The sequence below is a fragment of the Saccoglossus kowalevskii genome, chromosome 13 (genome assembly GCF_978046115.1).
Source record: "Saccoglossus kowalevskii chromosome 13, keSacKowa6.1, whole genome shotgun sequence".
NCBI lineage: Eukaryota > Metazoa > Hemichordata > Enteropneusta > Harrimaniidae > Saccoglossus > Saccoglossus kowalevskii.
The window spans coordinates 6,593,305-6,618,873 of record NC_140653.1 but is presented as its reverse complement, the minus strand read 5'-3'; the positions used below and the strand labels follow the sequence as shown (position 1 = coordinate 6,618,873).

Below are 25,569 nucleotides of genomic sequence, written 5' to 3'. Positions count from 1 at the left end.
ATATTGATTTCCTTGAGATATACATCTAATAATACTGACTGTAAACTAATAATTAATAAAACATATATGTATGGTAAATTAATAATGTATAAAGCCAACCTTGATTCAACTGATTGTCATAGTTTATTGAAATATACATTTTAAAACAATGCATGACACAAGCATTGGAGTGTTTACAAGGCTTGGTGCTGCTGGTTAGAGAAAGGTGCTTCAAGGGGTTGGTGGTGCTCGTACTATTAGGATTGTGATGTTTTTGTTGTTGTAAGATTTGGTAGTTACAAGGGTTGTTGTGCTGGTAAGACTGGTGGTGCTGGTACGATTTGTGTTGTTCCAAGGGTAAGATTGGGATGCTTACAAGGATTGCTGTTACCATCACCTGCTGAAAGGTTCCATGGATAGCCAAAATAAATGTAAAAATGCAGTGTCAGCAGGTGACATGTTAGGCTTACAAAGTTACAATTTGCAAAGAAATGTGCAAACACACACACTTTTCTTCACATCTGCATCAGTAGTATGGTCTTCTTGGATTGTTCTGTTGGGAAAAGATAAAATATCTGATTAAATTTTATTCCATTCAGTTTCCACAATTTACCTTAAACATATAAAAGGAAACATGACGACATGATTTCAGTATACAAATTGATATTTTTTATTCTGAGTAGTATTTTTCTGTTTTCATGTGAATATTTGTAGAGTAAATTTTGATGTTAAATTAATTGAAGGGTCGTCACCTGCGGATGCGTCCCAACTGACGATAACACCACATGTTTAAAATGCAAATGCTCATGGGTGGACGCTTGTTTGTAAACAATGACACGCTATAGCCATCTAAAGCATGCACAGGTGATGACACCCCACTTTAAGTAGAATTCTCCTCTAAAAGTTGATGAGAAGGCACGTTTTAAACAACCAAATAACTGTCAATCACAGATTTATTCAGATTAGAGGTTAACTGTTATGACTAGTGACAATACATCCTTTCATAGCAGACAATGATATAAGCAAGATGTTACCACATAGGATTAAAAATCTGATAACATTTGTATGCATTTCAAAAGATAAGTGGGCCATGATACATTGGTGCAGTCCCAGAGATTGTGGATCTGCGTTTTAAATATTTATTTGATGACAGCAAAATTATATTTAAAGCCTTTGACAAGTCAAGGACTGTCTACTGTTAATGAATGCAACAGCTACGATATTTTCAAGTTATCTGCATCAAACGTTTATCATCGAACATCACCAAGCAATTCTGTGGATTCAGTTGTGATTGAGTTTTATCAGTCCATCAAATCACACATGGGATTTTCTGTGCAACGATCGAGGATGGGCTATATTTACAAAATTAGTATTGGATGTGAATTATTTTTTATTGAGATTAACTTTTATATCTTTCTTTTCAAAATAATAGGCTGGCTATTTTACTCATACATGTATTACCACTGTGTTGGAGAGAACATTACAGATTTCCTAGTTCAGTGGTGTTTGATGTGCACTCAAAGTATAATAATACCAGCAATATATAATGGGATTTATTGTAGTGAAGAAAAATATTAACTTAAATGGCATAATAATCAGGTTTTATTCAGTATAACTAGCAAACAATATAACTTTCAGATTTGATTTTTTGACAGGTAACTCTAAATAACAAGACTTTTAACTGAATTTTGTCAAAATACACTTCAGTACTTTTATGAGATTTTCAAGACACATTTTACAAGTTTGTAAATTGCTGCAATAAAATAGGTAAGGTTCAAAGCATTAGAATAGGCATAATTTGAATAACCTTTCATGCAGTTAATATGTGGCAAATAAAACATGCTATTAAACCATTTATTTTCACTGGCATTTAATTTCACTATTTTGATGCTTTCAGCAATTTCACTGGGTTTCAAGTTCACAAATTTGGCAGAGAAACAAGCGTTCTATTGTTATTTAACAACAATTTAGCAAATTTTATTTAGCAATGAAAATAGAAATATTAAAAACCAGTGAATGGGTTTAGAGTATAAGGATACTAATCTATTTGCATATGCTGCCAGAAAAGTCTAATGTATATACAATATTACACAAATGCAAATAAATATATGAAGAGAAACTCACCAATGGATTTGGTCTAAATCGATAAGCCAACATCATTCTTTTTCTAAACATCTCAAACTCATCATCTTCAGCTTGCAGATCACCTGGCTTCTCAGTACCCAATCCTGCAGTGTCCATTGTGGTTTTACCTCTACAAACAGAGCATTGACATGCAGTGAAGGAGATGAATGAATTCAGAATCCATTTCAGGGAGCTAAAAATTCATAGTTTTAAGTGGTCAAGTTCACAGCTGAAGTTTTTCAACAATTTAACCAAAGTTAAATCTCTTTGTTTTTACACGTTGATTTCAAGTTTGTGTTTCAGTCAATCATAATATGAAGTTTGGCGGTTAGGTTAGAGTTATTAATTAAATTTGTTTATATCAAGAGACTTGGTTACACGATGAGTTTAGACTTACTTGTTGACAGGGTCTTTCCGACCTTGGCCTTCTGAACCCAAACCTTCTCCTTCTTTCCATCCTGCCTTCTGCAACATCTGATAACCAATATTGTCTTCCTTCAGTTTGAATTCTTTATAATCAGACCAATCAGGAATTTTGCCTTCTTTCAGAGATTTCACGTGTTCCATGAATCTCTCTAACTCTTCAGGAGGCAGGAAATCCCCAATAAAATGTTTGCCTTTGTTTACAGAGGTCTGTCTAAATGCTTCCTCTAGACACAGTGAGAGAGAGAATATACAATAAGAAACGTATACACACGATAAAGAAATCAACTTTTGTAGAGATTTGGATAGCCATCAAGGCTACTCAGCAATGCATGCCATGTCTGTAAGATGCAGATAAATGGGAACCAGCCAGGAAATAATATCCTGTTTGGATTGGCACAGACACTGATTTCAGTTGTACTAACCTTCCAAGTTCATGATATCTGTGAAATCTGTTTAGTGACAAATGACATAATTGTAGGTAGCTCTCATAAATTATTTTCAGAATGGAAAATATGAGAGAAAGTTCACTGGTAAATAAGAATCATGAAAAAATACAATATTGCAAATCACAATAAAATATTTTGTTACCTTGAGTCATGTTCATTTCCTCTGCCCTTTTTTTATGTTCCCATGTTCCACCCTCAGTATCTTCATCACTATCATACTCGTATTTGTTCCTTCTCTTTCCACCATGTTTCTTTACTGAATGACTTGAACCGGCCGTACTGCCTTGCCGTTTAGATAAGATAGCTTGATACATTTTCTGCATCTGTGTAGCAGGTTAGTATAACAGTAAACCACAAAACAATTACCACAATTGCTGTATTATCAGAAATAACTCTGTATAGCCCTCCTGTCTAATACTAGGTACTGCAAAAGCATTTATTTTCAATGGCATTTAATAGTAACTATTTTAATGCCTTGAGCAATTTCACTGAGTTTAAAGAAATTTTGCAGAAAAACAAACAGTTTTATTGTTATTTGACATGTTCATGTGGATTTTACCATTTAATTTATATGATTTAAATTGGAATATGTAGGGGGAATAAAATGAAGGAAGCAGTCAGATTTGGCAAATCCCCTGGCATCTTTATTTTAATAAGCAATGGTTAAACATCTTTATCTCCAATAGTGCTTCAGATAAGATATTCATGCATTTTTAATGAGGTCACATGACTATATATTGTCATTAAACAGGTTGATCAAATCTAGTGTGCAATGTCTAATTGCAGTGATAATGTCAAAATAACTGAGACAGACAGACAGACAGACAGACAGACAGACATTTTATTACAAGTAATATATGTCTATAATATTTAGGTTAAATCCAACTTTAGTTCCTTGAACTTCTGTCATATTTTGATGACAAGCAATTTGTCAATGACCAAGCCTTGTTTTTAAGAACCAACGTGTACAGCATAAATAGAATGGGATAAATGATAAAAGCCCATAATGTAATTCAACTAACCTCTTGTTGTTCTAATAGTTGTTTTTGTTGTTCAGCAGATAAGACACTTGTTCCTTTCAAGCCAGCAGGATTGACATCCATAGTAGCAGCAATCTTCTCAACTGATACGTAATCTGGTTCTTCTGAAAGCCACCGATTTTTACGCTTTCTCTTACCACCTTCCTTCTCTACCACATCTTTACCAGCATTCTTTGTGCATGAATTGTCAACTATAATAGGACATTAATTCATATTGATTACAATACATTTGATTGCATTTGACCTAACTCATTGTTCTTGGACTGATTGCCCCAGTGCAATATGAGTTATCCTGATATTGACCACAAGGCAATATTGCCCCTAGTTGGGTTAGACCTAGTAACTTAAAGCACAAAAGCAGAACAAATTTACTCCACTCATGTAATATCCTATACAGATATAGCACAGAAATTTGCTATAAAAACGCTGCCAAACACATTCACTGATATAAACAGTACAATGTACAGCACACTAAACACCATGTATAAAAAAAAGCCATGCATGGCACATCCCTGTTAGTTATCAAATTTAAGATATATAGTTTAATTTATATTAATACAAGCCGGTAGGCTGGTTGGCGATCCACTCCGCTCAAAAACAAGCAACATGTTTTTGGCTGTTTCCATGGTGTGACATAAACGTGAAGCTAACGTCGGTTTATAACTAATACGAAGTTCGCAAACACCATTCAGTCTTTAGAAGTCACTTAGTTTATTACTAGGACCACAATCACTCTCCTAGTCGAGTGACTGTGTTAGGACGTATTCTGCTGTTACATTTATTATTTCCAACCGTTTTGCGATAGCATTTTCTAGAATGAAGCGTTTAATGTAAAAGCTGGAAAGCGAAATAACGAAATGGTAAATAATTCCTTTAAATGCAGTGTGTTGAACTTCATAACAATACACTTCATAATGCAAAACACTAGTCACGGTGAGTTATTTAAATATACGACTCCTAATCGAAAAATATGACCACAGTCCAGAATTTCAGACGGATATTAAGCAACCTAAGAGCATATCAGAAGCATTTACTCTAAAATATAAAAAAAATAACTGCAGTCAAAAGTCAAGAATGCCAGCAAATAAAGAACTCTGTCCCACAATCCTTTGTGCGCGTTATTACGGACACGCGCAAAAAACTGTACCACGCTTGTCAAATCTGGGTCAAATATACAGTACGCTACTATCTTGCCACAGATTGTTTAGGAGTGGAGTGTTCGGTGACCATTGAATAAGCCCGTGATTCATATTTTGTGTATTAATTTATTCATCAATTTTCGTGACTGACAGTACTGCCCAAATTTTAGTAAAAAAAAACGTAACTGGTGAAACGGAAGAGCATCGCCAGGCGATGGACACAGGGCTCTTTGGCAACGACCGCACAGAGGTCAAAATATGCGTTCTATTTTTACACGTTAAATTTGGCTCTTCCGTTTCGCCCCCTCCGGAATGTTCTACTTTCGCAGCCTAATCGCAGGTTTTTCGAAAAACGTCGAAAAAACACAAGAATTAGTAGAAATGTTCCTGTTTTAGGCGGATTATTGATGGAGAATAATGTCTTTATTACAAAAATGCTGAAAAACCGTGAGTTGTTGCCTTAGTTATTTTTTTATTGGCGAAAAACTGCGAACTCGGCACACCCAGCGACACCGATGCCAGCTGACTGTGTACAAAACTGGTAGGAGGTAATACATTTAGGGCGAAAGTATTCAAAAATCAGTTTTTGGATGTTGGAATGGCAGTGGTGGGCCAGGATTGTTTTCCAATTAGTGACGGCACGACCTACCTGTGAAGTATGAACAAAACCAGCCGAGCCGAAAAAATCACAGAGGAGTTACAAGCCGTTGCTGGTGAAAAGTTACCCCAACTTTGGGGTCAAATTTCTCGGTAATGAAAACAGATATCAAAAATTCAAATAGTAACTTTGTGCCCACACTCAAGCTGAATAGAATGAGCTATGTCTGAAGTGTTTTATCCCAAATTTGTAGGAGGAGATACATTTGGCGCGAAGCTATCCAAAAATCAGTTTTTTGGCTGTTGCTATGGCAACGGTGGGCCAAACATTTTTTTTAGATTTTTCCTAATAACTAGGGTGAAGGTGTGACCTACCTGCCAAGTTTGAACGAATTCGGCCAAGCCAAAAAAATCACAGAAGAAATCATACGTGAAAACACTGGAAATGTACACACACAGAAACACACACAAAACGACAAAAGTGATTATAAGGGCAATCCTAGCGGAGCGGATCGCCAATACTTTGAACATAAACGTGTCAGAAATATGGATCCAGAAGCTGATGCTTGATTATGATAACTTTTTAACATTATTGATATTCAGTCAGTCATATTGTAACTGATCGTCAAACAGCATTAATTAAAACAAAATGGCCACCGGTCTGCCATTTTGAATCAAATTGTCAAACCCATACATCTGTATATCTATGACATTATTTACGATGAATATATAAAATTTGAACATATTCAGTTAAAGCATGTCAGACATATGCCTTAGAACCACATTCATTAAAACAAAATGGCCACCAATCAGCCAAATTAAAAATTATGACAATATCCAGGCATTTTGGTTAATACTGAAAACTACAGTTACCTACAATTACTTGCTGATGCGAGGAAACAAAAGATAAAATATGAAAACCATATAGTAAAACCAACCTTCATGTGGATTTGAATTTTTCTGTAACTGCTTCAATAGATGTTTATAATATTTATATTCATTACTGTTGTGTTTGTAAAGGAACCTGTAATAAACCAAATAATGACAAAACTCTGATATGTATCATATGTGATATTATTATCATCTAACCTGTGTGTAGAATAACAAATGTTTACACAAACTGATATCAGCCATTTTTTAAAATATGCTGAAAGTCAAGCTACAGTCAAGCTAGTGAATTGAAAGAGTGGTCAAAATTATCTATCAATAATTGGTCATACATACGGTATATGTTTATTTGTGATGATAATGTACTGCTACAACTGTGAGACCAAGCCATGACCATAGTTTAGGTCAAATTAATTAATTATTCTTAATTAATTATGCTTGGCCCATACAGTTACATGTATGAGAGCATTTTTTCAATCAAATACCAAATCTTGCATGTACAGGTTGATATTTTGGTTCAAAAATGAAGACTTTCTAGTAGAGCTGAAAGGTCTACCAACAAGGACCCATTTTGCATTTCCAATTCAGCCATACATAGATACAGGGTCAGCATGAAAAATCTGGCAAGGTCAGGATAACAGAAATGCATCATTTTTTTTTATTTGGACTTCTGTTTTTAACTGAATATAACATAGTTTGCAATGAGGAAAAGACCAGCCAGAGAACAAAGAACAATAATAGAAAAGTAAAATAGGCACATGCAAAATTCTGAAAACAGTGTTACTTCAAGTGAAATGTGCACTATTATATTTAAGATAACCCTAACTCAACTGATTTGCTGACAAAACAACTATTCATATTTTTATTAATTTGAATACAATGTACCATTCTTACCAAAATGCTGGATTGTCTTTGTTTCGTTCAATGGCTATTTCTTCAACTTCATTTCCTCCCTCTGCAACAAACTTAGCCAGTTGTTCCACTACCTGTTTGGTCTCTGGGTCCTCTGGCGGAGAAACTTAAAGGACTCCTATAAGCACCGAGTTGATAAATGCAGGCGAGCACACCCGATTTTAATAGCTATAAGGGTTGACATCCGACCAAAACAAACAACAAAACAATGAAGCATATATCTGGACCATTATACAATACTCACATCAAACTAATAAACACTCTGCACCTACTACACTACATTTGAGATTGGCATTGAACTACTTTTTTTTTGAAAGAGTGCATTTCAGAATTACTCAGTGGTTAAAAAGGGGTCAGTCAGCAGCAGATCATAACAATGAAACATAATAACACAAGGTACATACATAGGTCTAAGCCATAGCTATCGACAGAACCCTTCTAATAGATAACCAAGCATTTTATCGTTAGTAATTAGAAATGTAATAAAACAAGCTTTGACAATGTACAAGAAACCTCAAATTTTCTGTGATGTTGGTCTTCGGCAATTTAACCCAGGGTATAAAAAATATGCAAATTACCATTTGATTCGTTCTGATCAGGATCTTCAAAGACATCAGCTCTTGATAATGATGTCTTAGTGCTTATGTTTGGTGGTGTCTTCTTTAATTCTAGCTTCATACCACCAATCTTTTTACCAATAATGATTGGTTTGGTTGCTGTTGCAGCTTTTGACTTTGTTGATGATCCTGAGGAAACATCTTTGCCTGTAAAATCACAGGTGAAATAAATTCAGTTCTTTTATTCAGGAATGCATGTACATCAGACAAACCATGATGAATTGCTAAATACCACATTCCCTCTATAAACCAGTCTTGCAATGGACCAGTGTTTGAACAAGTCCTCGTAACTGATAAATAAATGATTCACACACTACATCGAACACATGGATGAAGAAATCATCTGTTTTTATAGTGATTGATAATATTTGCAAATGATCAAACATTTTTGCTGAGATCTCATACTGGTTAATAAAATATCCAAGTTTGAAAGAGAATGTATGAAAACTGCTTTGGGTTAATGTAACCACAAGAAAATGTTTTACGATGAAGTCAATGACGACTTTACATGAATTTAATTTATCGGGTTTTATTGTATATCAGCAAAAAAAATCAAAATTAATTAAAATCTTGTGAATGATTACTGCCTTTTCAGCCTTACCTTTGTCACTTTGCTGCATACCTTGCTGCATTTTTTTAAATTGTGCAAGAAAACTTCCATCATTACTGAATATATTATGGTTGGCAGATTCTTTTGGTTCAGGTTTGGGTTGAGAACTTGATGGTCTGCATACAGAACAGAAATAGTATATAGTGGTTAACAACACATTGAGATCATGCAGACATGTAGGCATTTGGGACATGAACTTCTGAGTTGCGAGAGCAGACATTTTCAAGGCCAAAATATTAAAAATGGCCCTAGCACATATACAAGACAAAGTCATTGGGCATCAAGCCAAATTCTTCAATGCCTCTGAAGTTCAAGACCTAGACATAAGGTGTACTATGTAGTAAATGCTGCATAATTAATCAGCAGCCCAGAAAATGTGTACATATGTTAGCAACAACACAAGCACAATCTGACTTTTTTTATTTATTTATTTCTTGAATCGTGTCAGCTTTTCAGCTAAATGCTTTTTAAATTACCATACTTTCTCATACATGTATAAATAAATAAATCATTCATATCTAGATTTTTTAAATCTTTTAGAAAACTAAATCAAAGTAATATGATTACAGCTTGTATCATTTTTAAGAACAAAAATATTAATTATTTCATGTTTACAAGTAACTTCTTTCATCACAACATACTTATAAAATTATCATATACATGTATAGCATTAAGGATATACTACTTGTATACCACAAAATTTTCGGAAAATTTAGATATAAATACCGTACACACTTTTTTTTATTGTTCAGACGTTATATTTTTCTGTATATCTTTCCAAATTATTTAATTTGAGACAAACATACTCATTTAAATTCTTTCCGACTTGCCATATTACTCCATGAAAAGTGCACCTCCATTGTATACTGGATTATTAAAATTACTTATTTTGACCACAGACAATTCTGTGATGTATATAAGTGAATGCACTACTAGCAAACACAGTATTTATTTCCAGGCAGACATACTTATTTATACTTACATGTATAAATTATTGAAATGTAATATTGTAATGCATGATCTTTCAGACTTATTTAATGAGATTTTGCTTTTTCTGAAAATATTTAATTTTAGAGTAAATTGTAAGGACATTTTGAAGATCAACACTCATTACAAACACTCCTTTTATTCCATGACACATCCTAATTAGACACACTACCGTAAAAACCTGATAAATTCGCGGTAGTAAAAATAATTATTTTTTTCAAGTGTGCGAATGAATAGCGTAAAAACGGAAATTATTGGTTTTTGTTGTGCGAATTAAAAGAGTACTTTTAGAACGATTCAAAAAGGAGCTGTTTTCATAAATTTATTAGTGATTTGTTTTGTTTTCCAATGAACACGATGACAGGACGTTGTTTTATGGCGTATAGTCAGGCAGAGAACACGCGATGCATCAAGGACCACGCACCATGATACACTTGAAATGGAACAGTGAAATGGCAAAGGTCACTCTGTACACAAACAAACAATGAACACGTGGCTACAATGTAGCCGTCTGGCTGCACTGCCACTGCCAGTACGTCAGACACAAATTATCAATTGTTCGACAGGTCGTCAGCAGTGAAGCCGTCAAACCAATCACCATCTTCGTCGTCGTCGTTTAAAAGCAGATCGGCAATGATTTCTGCTATTTCAGTGTTGCTTCGGATAAGGTGGTCTTCTGCCCCGTTGATTGCATTTTTGTAGCCATGTGTTTATTGCTTGCTCGATTGTTTTGTTTTTTTGTCAAGCACTTTTATCTACCGGATTCGACTGATACCCCGCTCTGGGCGATCTTATGGAGGATTCGATTTTTTTTAGAAAAATGTGGACCAAAAGATCGCCCGGGTGATGTTATGGCAGATATTACGAAGCCCATCTTGTCTGGAAAAATAACCCTGCGTTGATAAAAATGGTCTCAGAAAATGTTTAGAAAAGATAATGTTTTGTGTTGACCAAATATTATCATGCAAAGTATAAATTCAAAGTGTTTAATACATTGGTGAGAGGTTGCATTTTACGTGAACAAGAACATGTACTAAGAAGGAAAAGCAAGCCAAAGTCGAAACAGGGTGCATCGTGGACATGACACAACACGAGCTGCGACAACTGAGTGATCAGTGACATCATTTTGAGACACAATTGAACTTCAAGTACTTCTTTGCAAAACTTGCTGCGCGGCGATGCTGACATCAAGTGTGTGTTGACCGAAGTTTGACCCCAAGTCACGCACTGAACTGGCGCGTTACCTTAGCAACCTTTTTCTTTCGTGCCCGCACGTCAATCTAGTAAAATTTTTATTATATCCGACGGTACTGTATCCAACTATGTACTGGCTTTGAATATATCAACGTTGTTTACTTAGTGCACTGCTTTTCTAATTACGCAAACTTGTTTACAATATTGTATCGGCTCTGAATATTTCAACTTCGGAATGTATTGCTTTCATGCTATGATAATTAGTTTTTTTTTACTATTGTTAGGGCACCGACCAGGGGCATTGGGTCTGTGAATATTCCAATATCACCGACTTGATAATGCGTTGCATTTGTAATAATTACGCAAACATAAACATATCATACGTCAAATTAAATTTTACTATAATATAATAAACTCTGGGCAGCACACTTCAATCGCATTATTCACGTACATTTTGACTGAACTCTAATAACCACGCGTTTGAATTACGTGCGGCATTGGGCAATGACCTCCAGAGTTCATGCACTGATATTTAAATTCGGGCCACCCAGCTTGACGCAAATCAATATAGTTACTTGTCATTTGTTCAAAAAATCTTTCAACTCTCACAAATACCATGAACGCGAAGAGTTAACTGGGGGTTAAATGAAAGGGAACGTCTTTTTTGGACAAAAAACATGTCAGTACAAGATTATGTTTGCAAGGTTAGATTTATAGAACATACATGACCGCTTAACTCTGTGTTTTTACTGAATCTGGTATAATGAAAATGTGACACGAGGTCAAACGCCCAACCAATCAAAAATGTCAATTTACGCACTATCGGGCGGTAGTGTCGATGCAACCCTATGGACCAGCGACGAAAAGCCCTGTACTAAGCTTTCCATCATTCGCAATCGATGTGCTGACCGATGGATATTTATCGACTAAGTAATAATCTTGTCCAACATCTGTAGTGTCGTGGAGGAAGTGATTTTTTTCAGGTCAAATCTAGTGGTCTGAGCTAACTGAAAGGCTGTGATGACTGAGATTGTCCGTGATTGCGGCTACACTATGGCTCCACCAAGTACTGATAACATAAAAACTCGAACAAAATGTATATTTTTAATGTCTTCATGCAATATATTCTGAACTATCCACTTTATTCTGGCCCGCGAATTAATAGGATACAATTTTAAACATGTTTTTGAATGCCGCGAATTAAAAGGATACATTTAAAAATTAGCGTTCGAAAATAAAATGGGTGCGCGAATTAATCGAGTTTTTACGGTATGCCATATTTTAGTTAATAACTTCATGAAAAAAATAAATTTTAAATACACAAAACTGCTCTGCAGTGTTATTCACTGACTTGTATATTTAACAATATTTGTATTTGAAGAAAAAAACAGGAAATAAACATAATGGTGTATCGGCTAATATGCATAACAACATAATATGATAATCACCTTCATTATCTTCAGTGTTATAATTTAGCTTTTTTTTATCAAAAATTATAGAGTAGGAGGGCCCCTTTTTATATAATGATCTTGGGAGAAGCCTACACATAGCTACTTCATGGGAGCCAATAAAATCATCTGAAAAATTAAATGTACCTTTAATTGTACATTTTACAATATGGACAAATTAGATGTATACTTACGCTTTAATTTGGAATTTAATTTCTGTCTTTTTAGCTTTAGCTTTTTCTTTCTCTTCGATTGCACTCTGTTCAGCTAGTTTTCTTTCTATTTCCCACTTTCTCTCCAGAATCAATCTTTCTTGATCAGTCATCATTGTTGACTTGTACGGTTGTCCACTACCAAAGCTGGACTGGTTAGATGATCCACGATATGACATAGTATTCAGATAATAATTAATTCACAATCTGAAGATATAACATAGCATATAATTGAGTACATGGTAGATACTGGATAACTTATTTACTGTGGACGAAAAAAGCAACCAAACCAGCAATATAAGCTCACTGTTTTGCAAACAAAATAGCAATATTGATAGTTCTAATGTAACAGTTTTGTAACAGTAGGAAATCAATACCGTGAAAGGCATAAACCTGGGGATGTTATAAACGTTATAAATGAAAACGACGTTGCTATGTTCGCAGTATGGGCATAGACAATGTGAGACTCTAGAAACAATCATTATTAAATACTTGACGATGAAAGCTGATGATCGGTATCTACAAACTAAGGTTTTATAAACTAGGGTTCAGCATTATGTCTTTCACTTACTTTGTTAGCAATGTTTTTTCTTGCGGGTTTAGCTGTTTTTTTGTTCACAGTAACACAAATTTACATGCAGTAAAAGCATATTAGTCTCAGCACCAAGTCATAATCAAAATACATTCAAGATTAGGTAGTTGGCAGCAACGAATTTTCGCGGAAGTCACTACCAGTAAAAAAAAAAAAAAAATGAGGGATATATTTCACTGTTTACACTTCTTAACTGATAAATGCGTAGACATAATCACAATCAATATAATGCATAGTTTACATAATTACTTGCAGTTTAGATCGTATCCAATAGAATATAGACAGCTACAAATGTTCCTATTAAATGGGACGCGGAAATAAAGCTGTTTACAGTACAGTAAAAAAATAGTCAAAGTAAATCCTCAAAACTCCACGGTTTCATGCATGTACATATAACTGTATCTACATATTAAATACAAAAGATATATGCAATAGTATACATAGTCTATGAACACAAATATACTAGTACTGTAAGAGTAGACGAGACAAGAGTCGACGCATATGCATATTTATTAGACGCTTCAATTTGTGTTCAGGCACGCCGTGTATTAGTTAGTCGCCCAAATCTTAACAACCGTGTCTAAATAGACACTTGATGACACGTATCCAGGAGTCATTAGTTTGAGAGGATTGAGATTACGGTGACGTGCAATGGCAGAATACAATAGTAGTACTATGGCGTTCCGCAATTTGTCCTCATTTAAACTCAAAGGCAAGCGTTGACTTCGATTGGCAAGATACAAAATGCTGATCGACTTACCTCCGGTGTCAAGACGAACAAGATGATTTCACAGTAGCAGTCTTAAGTTTTGTAGTTATCGGATATCTATTTTTTGGCGAAATTATCTGTCAATTTTACGTAGCTTTTCATCTCCTCAACATTTGATGGCTACACCGGTGCGGCCATGTTGAAAATGATCAAGGTCATGCGTTGATTCAAAACGCCTGATTCAATTGGATATTGGTGGTCCGAACCGACCAATGTAGTGGCACGTTATAAAGTGTGAAGGTCGATTCACATTACGGTTTCAGATTCAGGTTCCACGTAGTATTCATCAATGCAAATTAATCGCAGTATGCTAATAAACCAGGACAATACAATACAATACTAATTGAATTAGAGAAATACATTTATCAATTCATTATCCTAAGAGAAGAAACACCAGCTGCCGCCTAATTCAACAAAACATGACCACTTTACAAATCCCTGAAAATGACCAAAAATAAGATTTTATACTTTATTCATTTTATCGCATTATTTTATAATTGAAAAACAACTTGTAACAATAATAGGATTTTTAACCAAGTCTACATATACCCTATCGGAGCCTGTAATTGTCCAGGAAAACGTCACGTTCCAGGATGTTTAACTAGAGAAAATGTGGCAAGTTCACCCAGTGCTGCGTTGTTACAGGTGTTATAAACAACATTTAGTTTATATATACTTGCAAAAAGAGAAATGGGCTTTTTCTATATTGTCTCAAATAGAGACAATAAACACTATAATTTTAGACTTTGCACTGCCTTAGAGCTCCCATTTTACAGCAAACTCATAATTTATCCAACCGCCTTTGCAATCCGACTCTAGAATGATCATGAATGAATAAATCATCGGCATAAACTTCCTACGTATACCCCTTTATATAACTTTCCATTATATCGCCAATCATTCATGAAAAGATGAAATAAAAGAGGGAACAATGCCAGGCCTTGTTCAGAATGTACAGCATATTTATTAAGTACAATTATAAAACCAGTAATACCGGCAAGTAATACACGACTACATATACATTGATTTTATTTTTAACTCTTCGCTATAACATAACATAACATCATACCCTTCAACACCATAATATAAAATTTCTACCAAAAGTGAAACAAACTAAAATAAATAAACATAAAGTGATAAAAAATTACATTACATGTGAAATGTCATCTCTGTTTCCGTGCTTGCCACGGTGTCAAGTTAAAATTAACATTTGTATAGCTCCCTTGACATTTGCATACAAAAATCGTCCCATGTTTTAAAACAAAACATAGAGACAACGTTATCACTTTTAAAACCCTATCACTTATAATTTTTATCACTTCATATTTATTTTTTTTAGTTTGTTTCGCTTGTTAGAAATTTTACATTATAATGGTGTTTAAAAAAATGTGTTAGGTTATTCAATTCAGATTTGAATATAGTTCACGTTGTATTTGTTTTCTCGTCCAATTTTTAATTCGTAAGACTGTTATAGTGTGTTCATGGTTGAGACATACGGGTATGCACCGCGATTTTTGACCGCCGTTTTTCAGGGTCGAACTGATCTTTTTGGCTCCAATTTTTTTTTAAATCTCAGTCATTTTTAAAAAATGTAGGTCATTTTTGCTCAGAAACACTATTTTTTGGGCATAGTTTTTAACTGCGTGTCACTGTATGACCAAGATTTTGTCCAACTACTGTTCTAATATTTTGGTAGATAACCATTTAGCAAAAATTTAAGTAAAGGCCTTTAATAACCATCAGGACAAATAATTATCTAACCCCTCATCATTTTGCCGCCAAAGTAATTATTCCAATACTATAGTACGGTCTGCTCGTATTAGTAGTAAAATTGTTATCTGATCAACGCGGGAAAAATAAAATAAACTAGGGGGCAATAAGTATGTTCATAATGTTACACGATTTGTTACTTGTGCGATTTTACAGAATACAAAATTATTGAACGCGATAGAATTAAACGAAATGATACTATGGGATGTTCGTATATTTGGCAGCATCCAATATTGGCTATATTTGATTTGAGCCTTTTCCAATATATATACAATTGTTGGACGAGCTGTGTATGTACCTGACTCCGATTACGATTTACTGCTGTGTTCAAACCCCAACGTTAAATGAACACATGGTATTGTGGGATATCAGCCTGAGTATCCAACAATATTGAATGAACATTCAATAACGGCTATTTTCAATGTTGATATGACCAGTTTACAATTGAAATAAAAGTGAACTCGTGGGGTAACAGGTTAAACTTGACTTCAGTCACGGTTTATTTCCGAAAACATCATTGGATATTCGATTTATTGGATAGTTTCGCCATCATGATTGTTCAGGTAGCATGTATGTTAGACAATGTTTGACGAAACAAACTTGACGCCAGTTTCTGTTTTCTCTTAGAAAGTAATCATTGAATATATTTTATTTATTTGATTCTTTAAACTCATGGGTATCCATGTGGCATATAGATTAGTCAAAACTTGGTCAATATTTAGACGATATATTGGCGTTTTGCTGAGAAAAAACACACAAAAAAACTGTCGAATAAATCGGATATATTCAATTATTTTTTCAAGATATTTAAGAATAACATATTTTCGTCAAATTTGACTATATATTCGATATTACACCTATTGCACCTTAATGGGTCATTAGTTAATACTGGATGGATTCACAGACTGTTAAAGAATAGAATACCATGATGCATTTGCGTTGCTTAGAACTACAATAGAGATAACGCATCAGTGTTGTATTAGTTATTATTATAATTAGGGTGACAGTGGAAAAAAAACAAAAACATGGAAAGAATGAACAGCGAGAAATTGCCAATCAACTTTTTATCGAGGTTCCCGAGAACGAACGAAATTGTTTCGTAATCGTCTATACGGTCTATTAAAGAGAATTAATAAAAAAAAATGCTTGATTGTGTTCTCCTACTGACTATATTCCAGCTTTTTGAAAACGTATACTAGTATATTACGGTTACATGCTCAGTAATTGGCGGAAAGTGTCCTTATCGCAACTGCACGTTGTTTTCATCTATAAATCGTTGATAGATCAATTTGTTTGTTTGTTTGTTGGTTATTATCACAAGCAGAATCTGATTCCGGTGATGCTCGAATTCGGCGCTAATTCCATGCGCTGATGTTGACGAGACGATCGAACATGGCGGCGAGCAGTGAAGGTGTTGTGTTCAGAAATGACAAGGTAAAACGTTGGCTGTGTACACGTGCTAATGCAAAACAAATTGTTTAACGAATTCACATTTTAGATATTTCATAGAAGTGAATTTCACTTCCTCATGAGTGTTAACATAACAGTCAATGCTTAAATAAAGAGGAGATCAAACTTTTTAGACCGTATGCATGACCCATAAGGTCACATATCCTGGTACTTCCGGGGGTGTGTGTGTGTTTCTTCTCATTCAAGTATTTTAAAGTTACACTTTAAGTGTTAGAGTGAAATTACCGGAAAAGAAAAGTGGTCATGAAAACCTTGGGGGCCCGGCCTCAGGGTAAGAATTTTTAGGCCCTTTTTAACTCTAATCCTAACCCTACCCCCTATTTTAATTATATATGCTCCTCTTCAGTCAGAACACATTCGGTTATCTAGAGGGGCATCAGTTACATAGGTTGGGCTGGAGTGTTAGGGTTAGGGTTCAGATTAGGGGTAGTGGCCTTAAGAATCTCTTTCTACTCAAATTACGAATTACTGCACGATACTTTTGTTTTGTGCCATTTGTGCCCTCATTTTGTAGTACTAATCGACACTAACACAAACAATTTTAAAAACATAAAATGAAATTTTAATATACATCATAAGCCAATGCAATCATCAACCATGGAAGGTAAATACTAACATTAGTACCTTCCATGCACCAACCAATACAGCAATTGGTGCATATTTAGACAATAAATATTACACATAGTTGTGCCAAAATATACAGCTATAAATGATCTCTGATGACGAGTACATCATTGGTCGGAAATAAGTTTAATTGAAGTGTGCATTAAACTTGCTCTGAATTGAATCTTTCATGTCGCCATACTTATACATGGTATATTCTGGTGTATATTTAAGGTACATATACACTGTAAACCACTTAATTGTTGCTGTAATTTTCGAAATTTGTGGATTTTATGGCATTTATGAATTAATTAAATTTATAATTGATCCCAGAAACATTTTCACTGCTACTTCAAAATTTTGACTGACTGGGGAAATACAAAAAAATATGTTTCTTCGTTTCTGTAATTATTAAAGTGCCAGGTCTGCAATTACAGAATTATTGATGATCAGCTTTATTAAAAAATACTCATAATTACTAGATTTGTCAACTGATCAGTCACTGTGAAGAAAATCTGCAAACCAATAAACATGTTTTGGAGTAACAATTGTTGGGCTAAACATATTTATTAGTCTGTGTTTCCAAAATCTTTTCTGAAAACACAAACTGTATTTTCTCTATTGCTAAATTGCATTTATTGTATCCTGGATCATTTAAATAATTACTTATAATGACCATAAACACCCCTCTATCATTTATGTGAGGAAAACTCAGGCTAGTCAGCTGATGTCCCACCAAATCTTGGCCAAGTCAGCTGATATCCCACCAAATCTTGGGCAAGTCAGCTGATATCCCACCAAATCTTGGGCAAGTGAGCTGATATCCCACCAAATCTTGGGCAAGTGAGCTGATATCCCACCAAATCTTGGGCAAGTCAGCTGATATCCCACCAAAACTTGGGCAAGTCAGCGGATATCCCACCAAAACTTGGGCAAGTCAGCTGATATCCCACCAAATCTTGGCCAAGTCAGCTGATATCCCACCAAATCTTGGGCAAGTCAGCTGATATCCCACCAAATCTTGGGCAAGTCAGCTGATATCCCACCAAATCTTGGCCAAGTCAGCGGATATCCCACCAAATCTTGGCCAAGTCAGCTGATATCCCATCAAATCTTGGCCAAGTCAGCTGATATCCCACCAAAACTTGGGCAAGTCAGCTGATATCCCACTAAAAGTCAGGTCATATATCCAGCCAAAGTATGTTGCACATACCAGTATATAAAAATAATTTTTCTTCATTGTTGCTTTCAGAGTGAAGAGTCAGATATCTGGGATGATGAGGCTTTGATTAAAGCATATGATAAAGCTGTTAAAGCAGTCAAGGTATATATACCATCTCTAATGAGTTACCGTGTGATATTTGTTTTGTTGAAAGATAGAAGTTGTTTTACACATTTTAATAGAGTTTAATAAATCTGATTTCTTAGTCATGAATTGGAAATCTTATTCATCCTAATTTCTTAGTGTGTTCGGTATCTCATTTGTAAACAGGAACGCCATTCTTCGAATACGATTTACCAACAATTTATTGGCATTGCTAAATGATTTTGTCGATTATCTGGCGACTTATTTATAGTTACAGTCGCATATTGATAACTTTGAAAGTAATTCTATTTATACATTGGATGAGAATTTGGCAACCAGAATCCTATTACTGTGAGAATTTTTGCAATTTTAACACTACTTACCTCTACTACTTGGTAATTTTTTTTATTAAATTGTTTTTTTCTGCAGGATGAAATAATTAATGACAGTTCAAAAGACATACAGTCTAATCCTGATACAGGTTGTGAAAAGCGAATTCGTAAAAAGAAATCAAACAGAGATAAAAAGTTAAGGAAAAAGAAAATAAAGTCTAAGGTAAGGAAGTAGTGCTATAGTGTATGAATTAAATTGTCATTGTCCTGTGTCATTATTTTTTGTCATGTTTCAATACATTGTTTAAAGTGCCTGTGAAATGGCTGCTATTTTCACGCATAAAAATATCCATTGATACATAAATATTATTAATTTTTATGTTTCTAAGCATGAATTATTTTTTTAAGTGAAAAAATGTGTTTTAAACTCAATCTATGGCAACTTTATTTTTGTGTATTTTAAAACGAGGCTCCTCATTAGCTTCTTATTTGCATACAGAAATTCCCCTTGTGACGTCAGAAGGAGAAGTCGCATGGCAGCTTGCATTGCCGCTACGTGTAAATAAGGCAAATTTCTTGTGCTGTTTTCTCGTCTTTGACTAAATTATCACTTATGTACTTGTTCGTCGAGGAGGAATGGACCATAATGAACACATAGAATCAATTTTTGTTGCATGGGGTTGAGTTAGATGCGAAATGTGTTCGTTCTGGTGTAGCTGGTCACAGTGATCGTCACCGGCGCACGTTTGTACACTGTCACTGGACAAAATAGGTTACTAGGCACGTGACTACACTGTTTTATTTCATCGATCGTCTGAGTAAAACTTTCAAAATTAAAATAAAAAAGAACATATTTCGACATTCTAAACATTAGACTATAGTGATCACTATAAAATAATTAAAAAAATGACAAATCACAGTTACTAAATAAATGACAGCCGCGTGGAAATAAATTGAAATTTTGTTGAAATAGGTGAACGCGTCGGGTCACGACGAGGGCAAGTGCGTTAAAAGCGGCGTTTAATTGGATAACAAAAATAATCGAGATCGACACACATACAGATAAATTCAGAGTGGATTTGAGTTAATAGCGTGATCCATGGCGTAATTGTCATAATTATAACATCATATTAAAACTTTATTTAGTGGAAACACATTGACCAAGCCCGGATTCTTATTTCATAAATTATTACGCAGATCAAGCTGCAAGCATGGAGGTTAAAAAAGAACAGAGGTGTGAATTCGACATTCAACACCAATCACCAAACGATTCAGAAACTTTTAGCCTTCGAAAATGTAAACAATTAGCAGTGTGTAAGGGCTGTGTAATTTCCTGTTTGTCCGACGCTTCGTTTTTGTGTCACTGTCAAAATTATTGCTACTCTTTACTTAACAGGGACTAAATGGTCTCTATAAAACGATAATCAAGATCGCAAAAACAGTCAACTCATTTGAAACACTTGCCGTCTCTCTCTCTCTCTTCTGAAATTCGCCTTGGTGATTATGGTCCAGAATCTATTTCTTTCAAAAGTGTTGCGCCAGGTTTATGTTGTCGGCGTTTCTCTTTAAACCTAGTTGTTTTTTTCATGGACGAGGACAGTTTTTCCAAAAAAAAGGAATCTGAGGTTAAGTGGCTTTCGTCCACTGATGCATGGAATCGATTAGAAACGTGTGAATACTTACACTATGACTATACGTTTCACTGCAACTGCCCATAACACAACATCTAAAAACTCTCTCTCAAAAAAAAAAAAAATAGAAAAAAAAAGAAAAAAAAAACACCGATCGAAAAATGTATATCGTTTAAAAGTATACTGAATGACCAGTGTTATTACGGCTCAGGGGTATGACTTCCTCTCACATTTTGGCATTTGGTGGCGCACTTTCGGCGAGAGTCGGAAATCCGGAAACAGTCGACCGTTTCAGGATAGGTGGGCGTGGCTACAACACGAGAAACATCTCAAATTTACTTGGATACGAGTAATCATTTTCAGCAAAAAAATCAATAACTGCCCATTTCAGTGGGACACAGATCTAAAATGGGAAATGTGAAGGTGGGCATTGCACAGGCACTTTAAGATAAAATGCAAAAGCAATCACTGTGTCACCTTAAATTTTGACTGTATGAATATCAGGCTATGTACTCCCAGTCTATTTCAACCTTACAGTTAGTACAGTGTGTGGAATAAATCTGAAATGCATATTTGTTTGAACTATTTCTATAAAAGCCCTGCAAAAGTGAAAAAATTACCAAGAATTAATCTTCATGAAACCTGTTGTACTTTACTCATTTGCAGTGGCATGTAGGTGATCGGTGTAGAGCTGTCTATTCAGAAGATGGAATTATATATGACGCTGTTATTAAATCAATAGATAGAGACAACAATAGATGTTGGATACTTTATACAGGTTATGGTAATGAAGAAGAGATTGATATCAATGATCTACTGCATCCTGAGTATGAAGTGGACTCAAGACATGACAACCTACAAGAAGTATGTTTTCAGTTTTCTATAAATATCTATCTGATGTTTCATGCCACTCTTGTTACCAAGGCACATTGTGTTCTGATGCCATCCATGGTTACCAAGGCACATTGTGTTCAGATGCCATCCATGGTTACCAAGGCACAATGTGTTCAGATGCCATCCATGGTTACCAAGGCACATTGTGTTCAGATGCCATCCATGGTTACCAAGGCACATTTTGTACATATGCCATTTATGGTTACCAAGGCACATTGTGTACAGATGCCATCCATGGTTACCAAGGCACATTGTGTTCAGATGCCATCCATGGTTACCAAGGCACATTGTGTTCAGATGCCATCCATGGTTACCAAGGCACATTGTGTTCAGATGCCATCCATGTTTTCCAAGGCACATTGTGTACAGATGCCATCCATGGTTGCCAAGGCACATTGTGTTCAGATGCCATCCATGGTTACCAAGGCACATTGTGTTCAGATGCCATCCATGGTTGCCAAGGCACATTGTGTTCTGATGCCATCCATGGTTACCAAGGCACATTGTGTTCAGATGCCATCTATAGTTACCAAGGCACATTGTGTACATATGCCATCTATGGTTTCCAAGGCACATTGTGTTCAGATGCCATTCATGGTTACCAGGGCACATTTTGTATATTCCTTGGGAGTGCAATTCTGTATTATGTAATATTTTGTCAACTTCAATACTAAGACTTTCACACTCACTATTTTTGATAGAATGGTTATGATAGTCATCAGTCCATGGATTGCAATGAGTTTGGGCAGAGTCCAGCACACCCTACATCAACATGGCACAATTATCCTGGAAATTCAAGATTTTCACATCCACCTCCCCCTCCTCCAAGGATACCCCCACATTTCAACCCAATGAATCCTGTTAATAATGTAAGTAGTTATTTGATGTCAAATTCAGTAAAAAAAATCATTTTAACAAAAGTTACATTATTAAGGAGGTGTCCCTGTGTTTTGTCTTGCTTATTGACCAGAAACATACTTTTTTATTGTCTCAGCCATATTACAACTTTTTTCCTACTGGATATCAAACAATGCATCCCTGGTTTGGAGCAGCTATGCATCCTGGTAGTACACCCCCGGTATGTATTGTTATTGTCCATCGAATCGTACATGATGATATTTCCCATATAATGAATAGTATTTCCACAAGAATTAGATTGTGCAGACATTTGTTGTAAACTTTGTTTTCTTTTTAAACAATCTGTAATGAAGCAGCCCATACTCATTGTTATAAATTGTATCTTTTCTTTTCAGAGGATCCCGCCTATCCCACCACCTCCACCTATAACACAGGATGCCACAGCTGGTGATGAAGATGCTTTATTCTCTATGTTAATATCATGGTACATGAGTGGATATCATACAGGCTACTATCAGGTAACTTAAAATTGCTGCAACCTTTGCCAATTGGGTTTTCTCAGGGACCTTATGCAGTGGCCCTACCAAGTTAATCAGAGACCTCATTACAAAATTTGGCTGTTCAGTGACCTCAATAAGTTGCTCAGTGACCTCACCAAGTGGATTGCTCAGATACCTCACCAAGTTACCCAAGGACCTCACCAAGTGGGTTGCTCAGATACCTCACCAAGTTACCCAAAGACCTCACCAAGTTGCTCTGTGTCCTCACTAATTGGGTTGCTCAGTGACATCACAAAGGTAACCCAGGGACCTCATCAATTGGGCTGCTCAGTTACCTCACCAAGTTGCTCTGTGTTCTCACCAAGTTACCCAGGGACCTCACCAAGTTGCTATGTGTCCTCATCAAGTTACCCAGGGACCTCACCAAGCTGCTATGTGTCCTCACCAAGTTACCCAGGGACCTCACCAAGTTGTTATGTTTTTATCACTAATTGGGTTGCTCAGTGACATCACAAAGGTAACCCAGGGACCTCATCAGCTATGTCTTCACCTTGTGTGCAAGGGTGGCCCATCAGTGATGGACCCTATCAGTGGGAACTATGTCATCACCTTGTCTGCAAGAGTGGTCCATCAGCGATGGACCCTATCAGTGGGAACTATGTCATCACCTTGTGTGCAAGGGTGGCCCATCAGTGATGGACCCTATCAGTGGGAACTATGTCATCACCTTGTGTGCAAAGGTGGCGCATCAGTGATGGACCCTATCAGTACGAGCTATGTCATCACCTTGTGTGCAAGGGTGGTCCATCAGTGATGGACCCTATCAGTGGGAACTATGTCATCACCTTGTGTGCAAGGGTGGTCCATCAGTGATGCACCCTGTCAGTGAGAGCTATGTCATCACCTTGTGTGCAAGGGTGGCCCACCAGTGATGGACCCTATCAGTACGAGCTATGTCATCACCTTGTGTGCAAAGGTGGCGCATCAGTGATGGACCCTATCAGTACGAGCTATGTCATCACCTTGTGTGCAAAGGTGGCGCATCAGTGATGGACCCTATCAGTGGGAGCTATGTCATCACCTTGTGTGCAAGGGTGGTCCATCAGTGATGCACCCTATCAGTGGGAGCTATGTCATCACCTTGTGTGCAAGGGTGGCCCACCAGTGATGAACCCTATCAGTGGGAGCTATGTCATCACCTTGTGTGCAAGGGTGGCCCACCAGTGATGGACCCTATCAGTGGGAACTGTCTTCAACTTGTGTGCAAAGATAGCTCATCTTTCTCAATGCAGGCTATTTTCAATGTGTTTGCAAGAGTGGCCCTTTCAGCTAAATGTGCAATTAATTCTTATTGTTTTGATGTGTATAATTTGTTTTCCCTTAATCTCTTCTTATTTGATACACAGGGTCTCAAAGCATCTAGAGGGGAATCACTACAAAATACTCCTCAACGGAATGAATCTCCAGTGCCAACAACTTCTAGACAAGAACACCAACAAGGTGAACATTCATTCACTAGTCCAGCAGCAAGATAACAATAAATATTGGTTATATGTATTTTGAATAATTCAGAATACCCAGAATCATGTGATCTATCATTTTACTTCCCCTAAATCAAGGTATTTTATTATTGTCATGAAATAAAGAAATAAAAAACAAGTCAGTTTTTTTTACTTGCTTCTTTAGGCCTGCTATGTATAAGGTCATTTGAAACTTAACTCAGGCTACAGATCTTCGCATGTCAGTTGTCTGCATAATGTTTCTGTACTTAACAATATGATGCTTACCCAGAAAACATGAAATACCTGAATTGTATTTGTTTACCAAGAGTTTGTCACAATTATATTGCATTAGTGAACACATAATTTCTTGAAAATCACTTTTATAGGACAGGAGTAATTTTCATTGCTAACAAATTGTAATTTCCAAGTGAAATTAAAGTGATATATAAAAGTTTGGGCTCAAATTTTGATTAATTTTCCTGTGTCCTAATGAAATACTGGGTGCTATATTTTGTGTTTTTATCTAAGAGTATGAGTCATCAAACTAGATTTATAGTGATAATTAAACTTTTAAAGTACATTCAGTTTGTTCCCATTGGATAGAGGAAAAATGTGATATTTATGTATGCTATCTGAAAAAAAAGTACCTTTTTATATGGAGGTGAAAATTACAACTGATAGATTTACCGGGAGTCCTGTTCTTATTTCACATCTGGACAATAC

General features: G+C 35.7%; 2 protein-coding genes across 2 annotated transcripts; one reads left to right on the top strand and one right to left on the bottom strand.

Annotated features, from left to right (window-relative positions):
* Positions 1 to 250: 250 nt before the first annotated feature.
* LOC100375759 (SURP and G-patch domain-containing protein 1-like) lies at positions 251 to 14,111 on the bottom strand. Its single transcript, XM_006814537.3, has 11 exons — positions 13,972 to 14,111; positions 12,602 to 12,826; positions 8,770 to 8,894; positions 8,130 to 8,315; positions 7,534 to 7,657; positions 6,690 to 6,775; positions 3,998 to 4,206; positions 3,118 to 3,298; positions 2,501 to 2,753; positions 2,104 to 2,233; positions 251 to 532 (listed from the first exon to the last, which is right to left on the bottom strand). Exons 2-11 carry the CDS (start codon positions 12,796 to 12,798, stop codon positions 506 to 508), a joined length of 1,518 nt encoding a protein of 505 aa, XP_006814600.1. The 5' UTR covers positions 12,799 to 12,826; positions 13,972 to 14,111; the 3' UTR covers positions 251 to 505.
* A 2,943-nt stretch (positions 14,112 to 17,054) lies between these two features.
* LOC100375614 (survival motor neuron protein-like) lies at positions 17,055 to 25,310 on the top strand. The gene is made up of 8 exons (XM_002733175.3): positions 17,055 to 17,184; positions 19,076 to 19,147; positions 19,559 to 19,684; positions 21,759 to 21,956; positions 22,688 to 22,855; positions 22,981 to 23,064; positions 23,240 to 23,362; positions 24,751 to 25,310. The coding sequence occupies exons 1-8, from the start codon at positions 17,122 to 17,124 to the stop codon at positions 24,877 to 24,879; spliced, it is 963 nt and encodes a 320-aa protein (XP_002733221.2). The 5' UTR covers positions 17,055 to 17,121; the 3' UTR covers positions 24,880 to 25,310.
* The last annotated feature ends 259 nt before the right edge of the window (positions 25,311 to 25,569 follow it).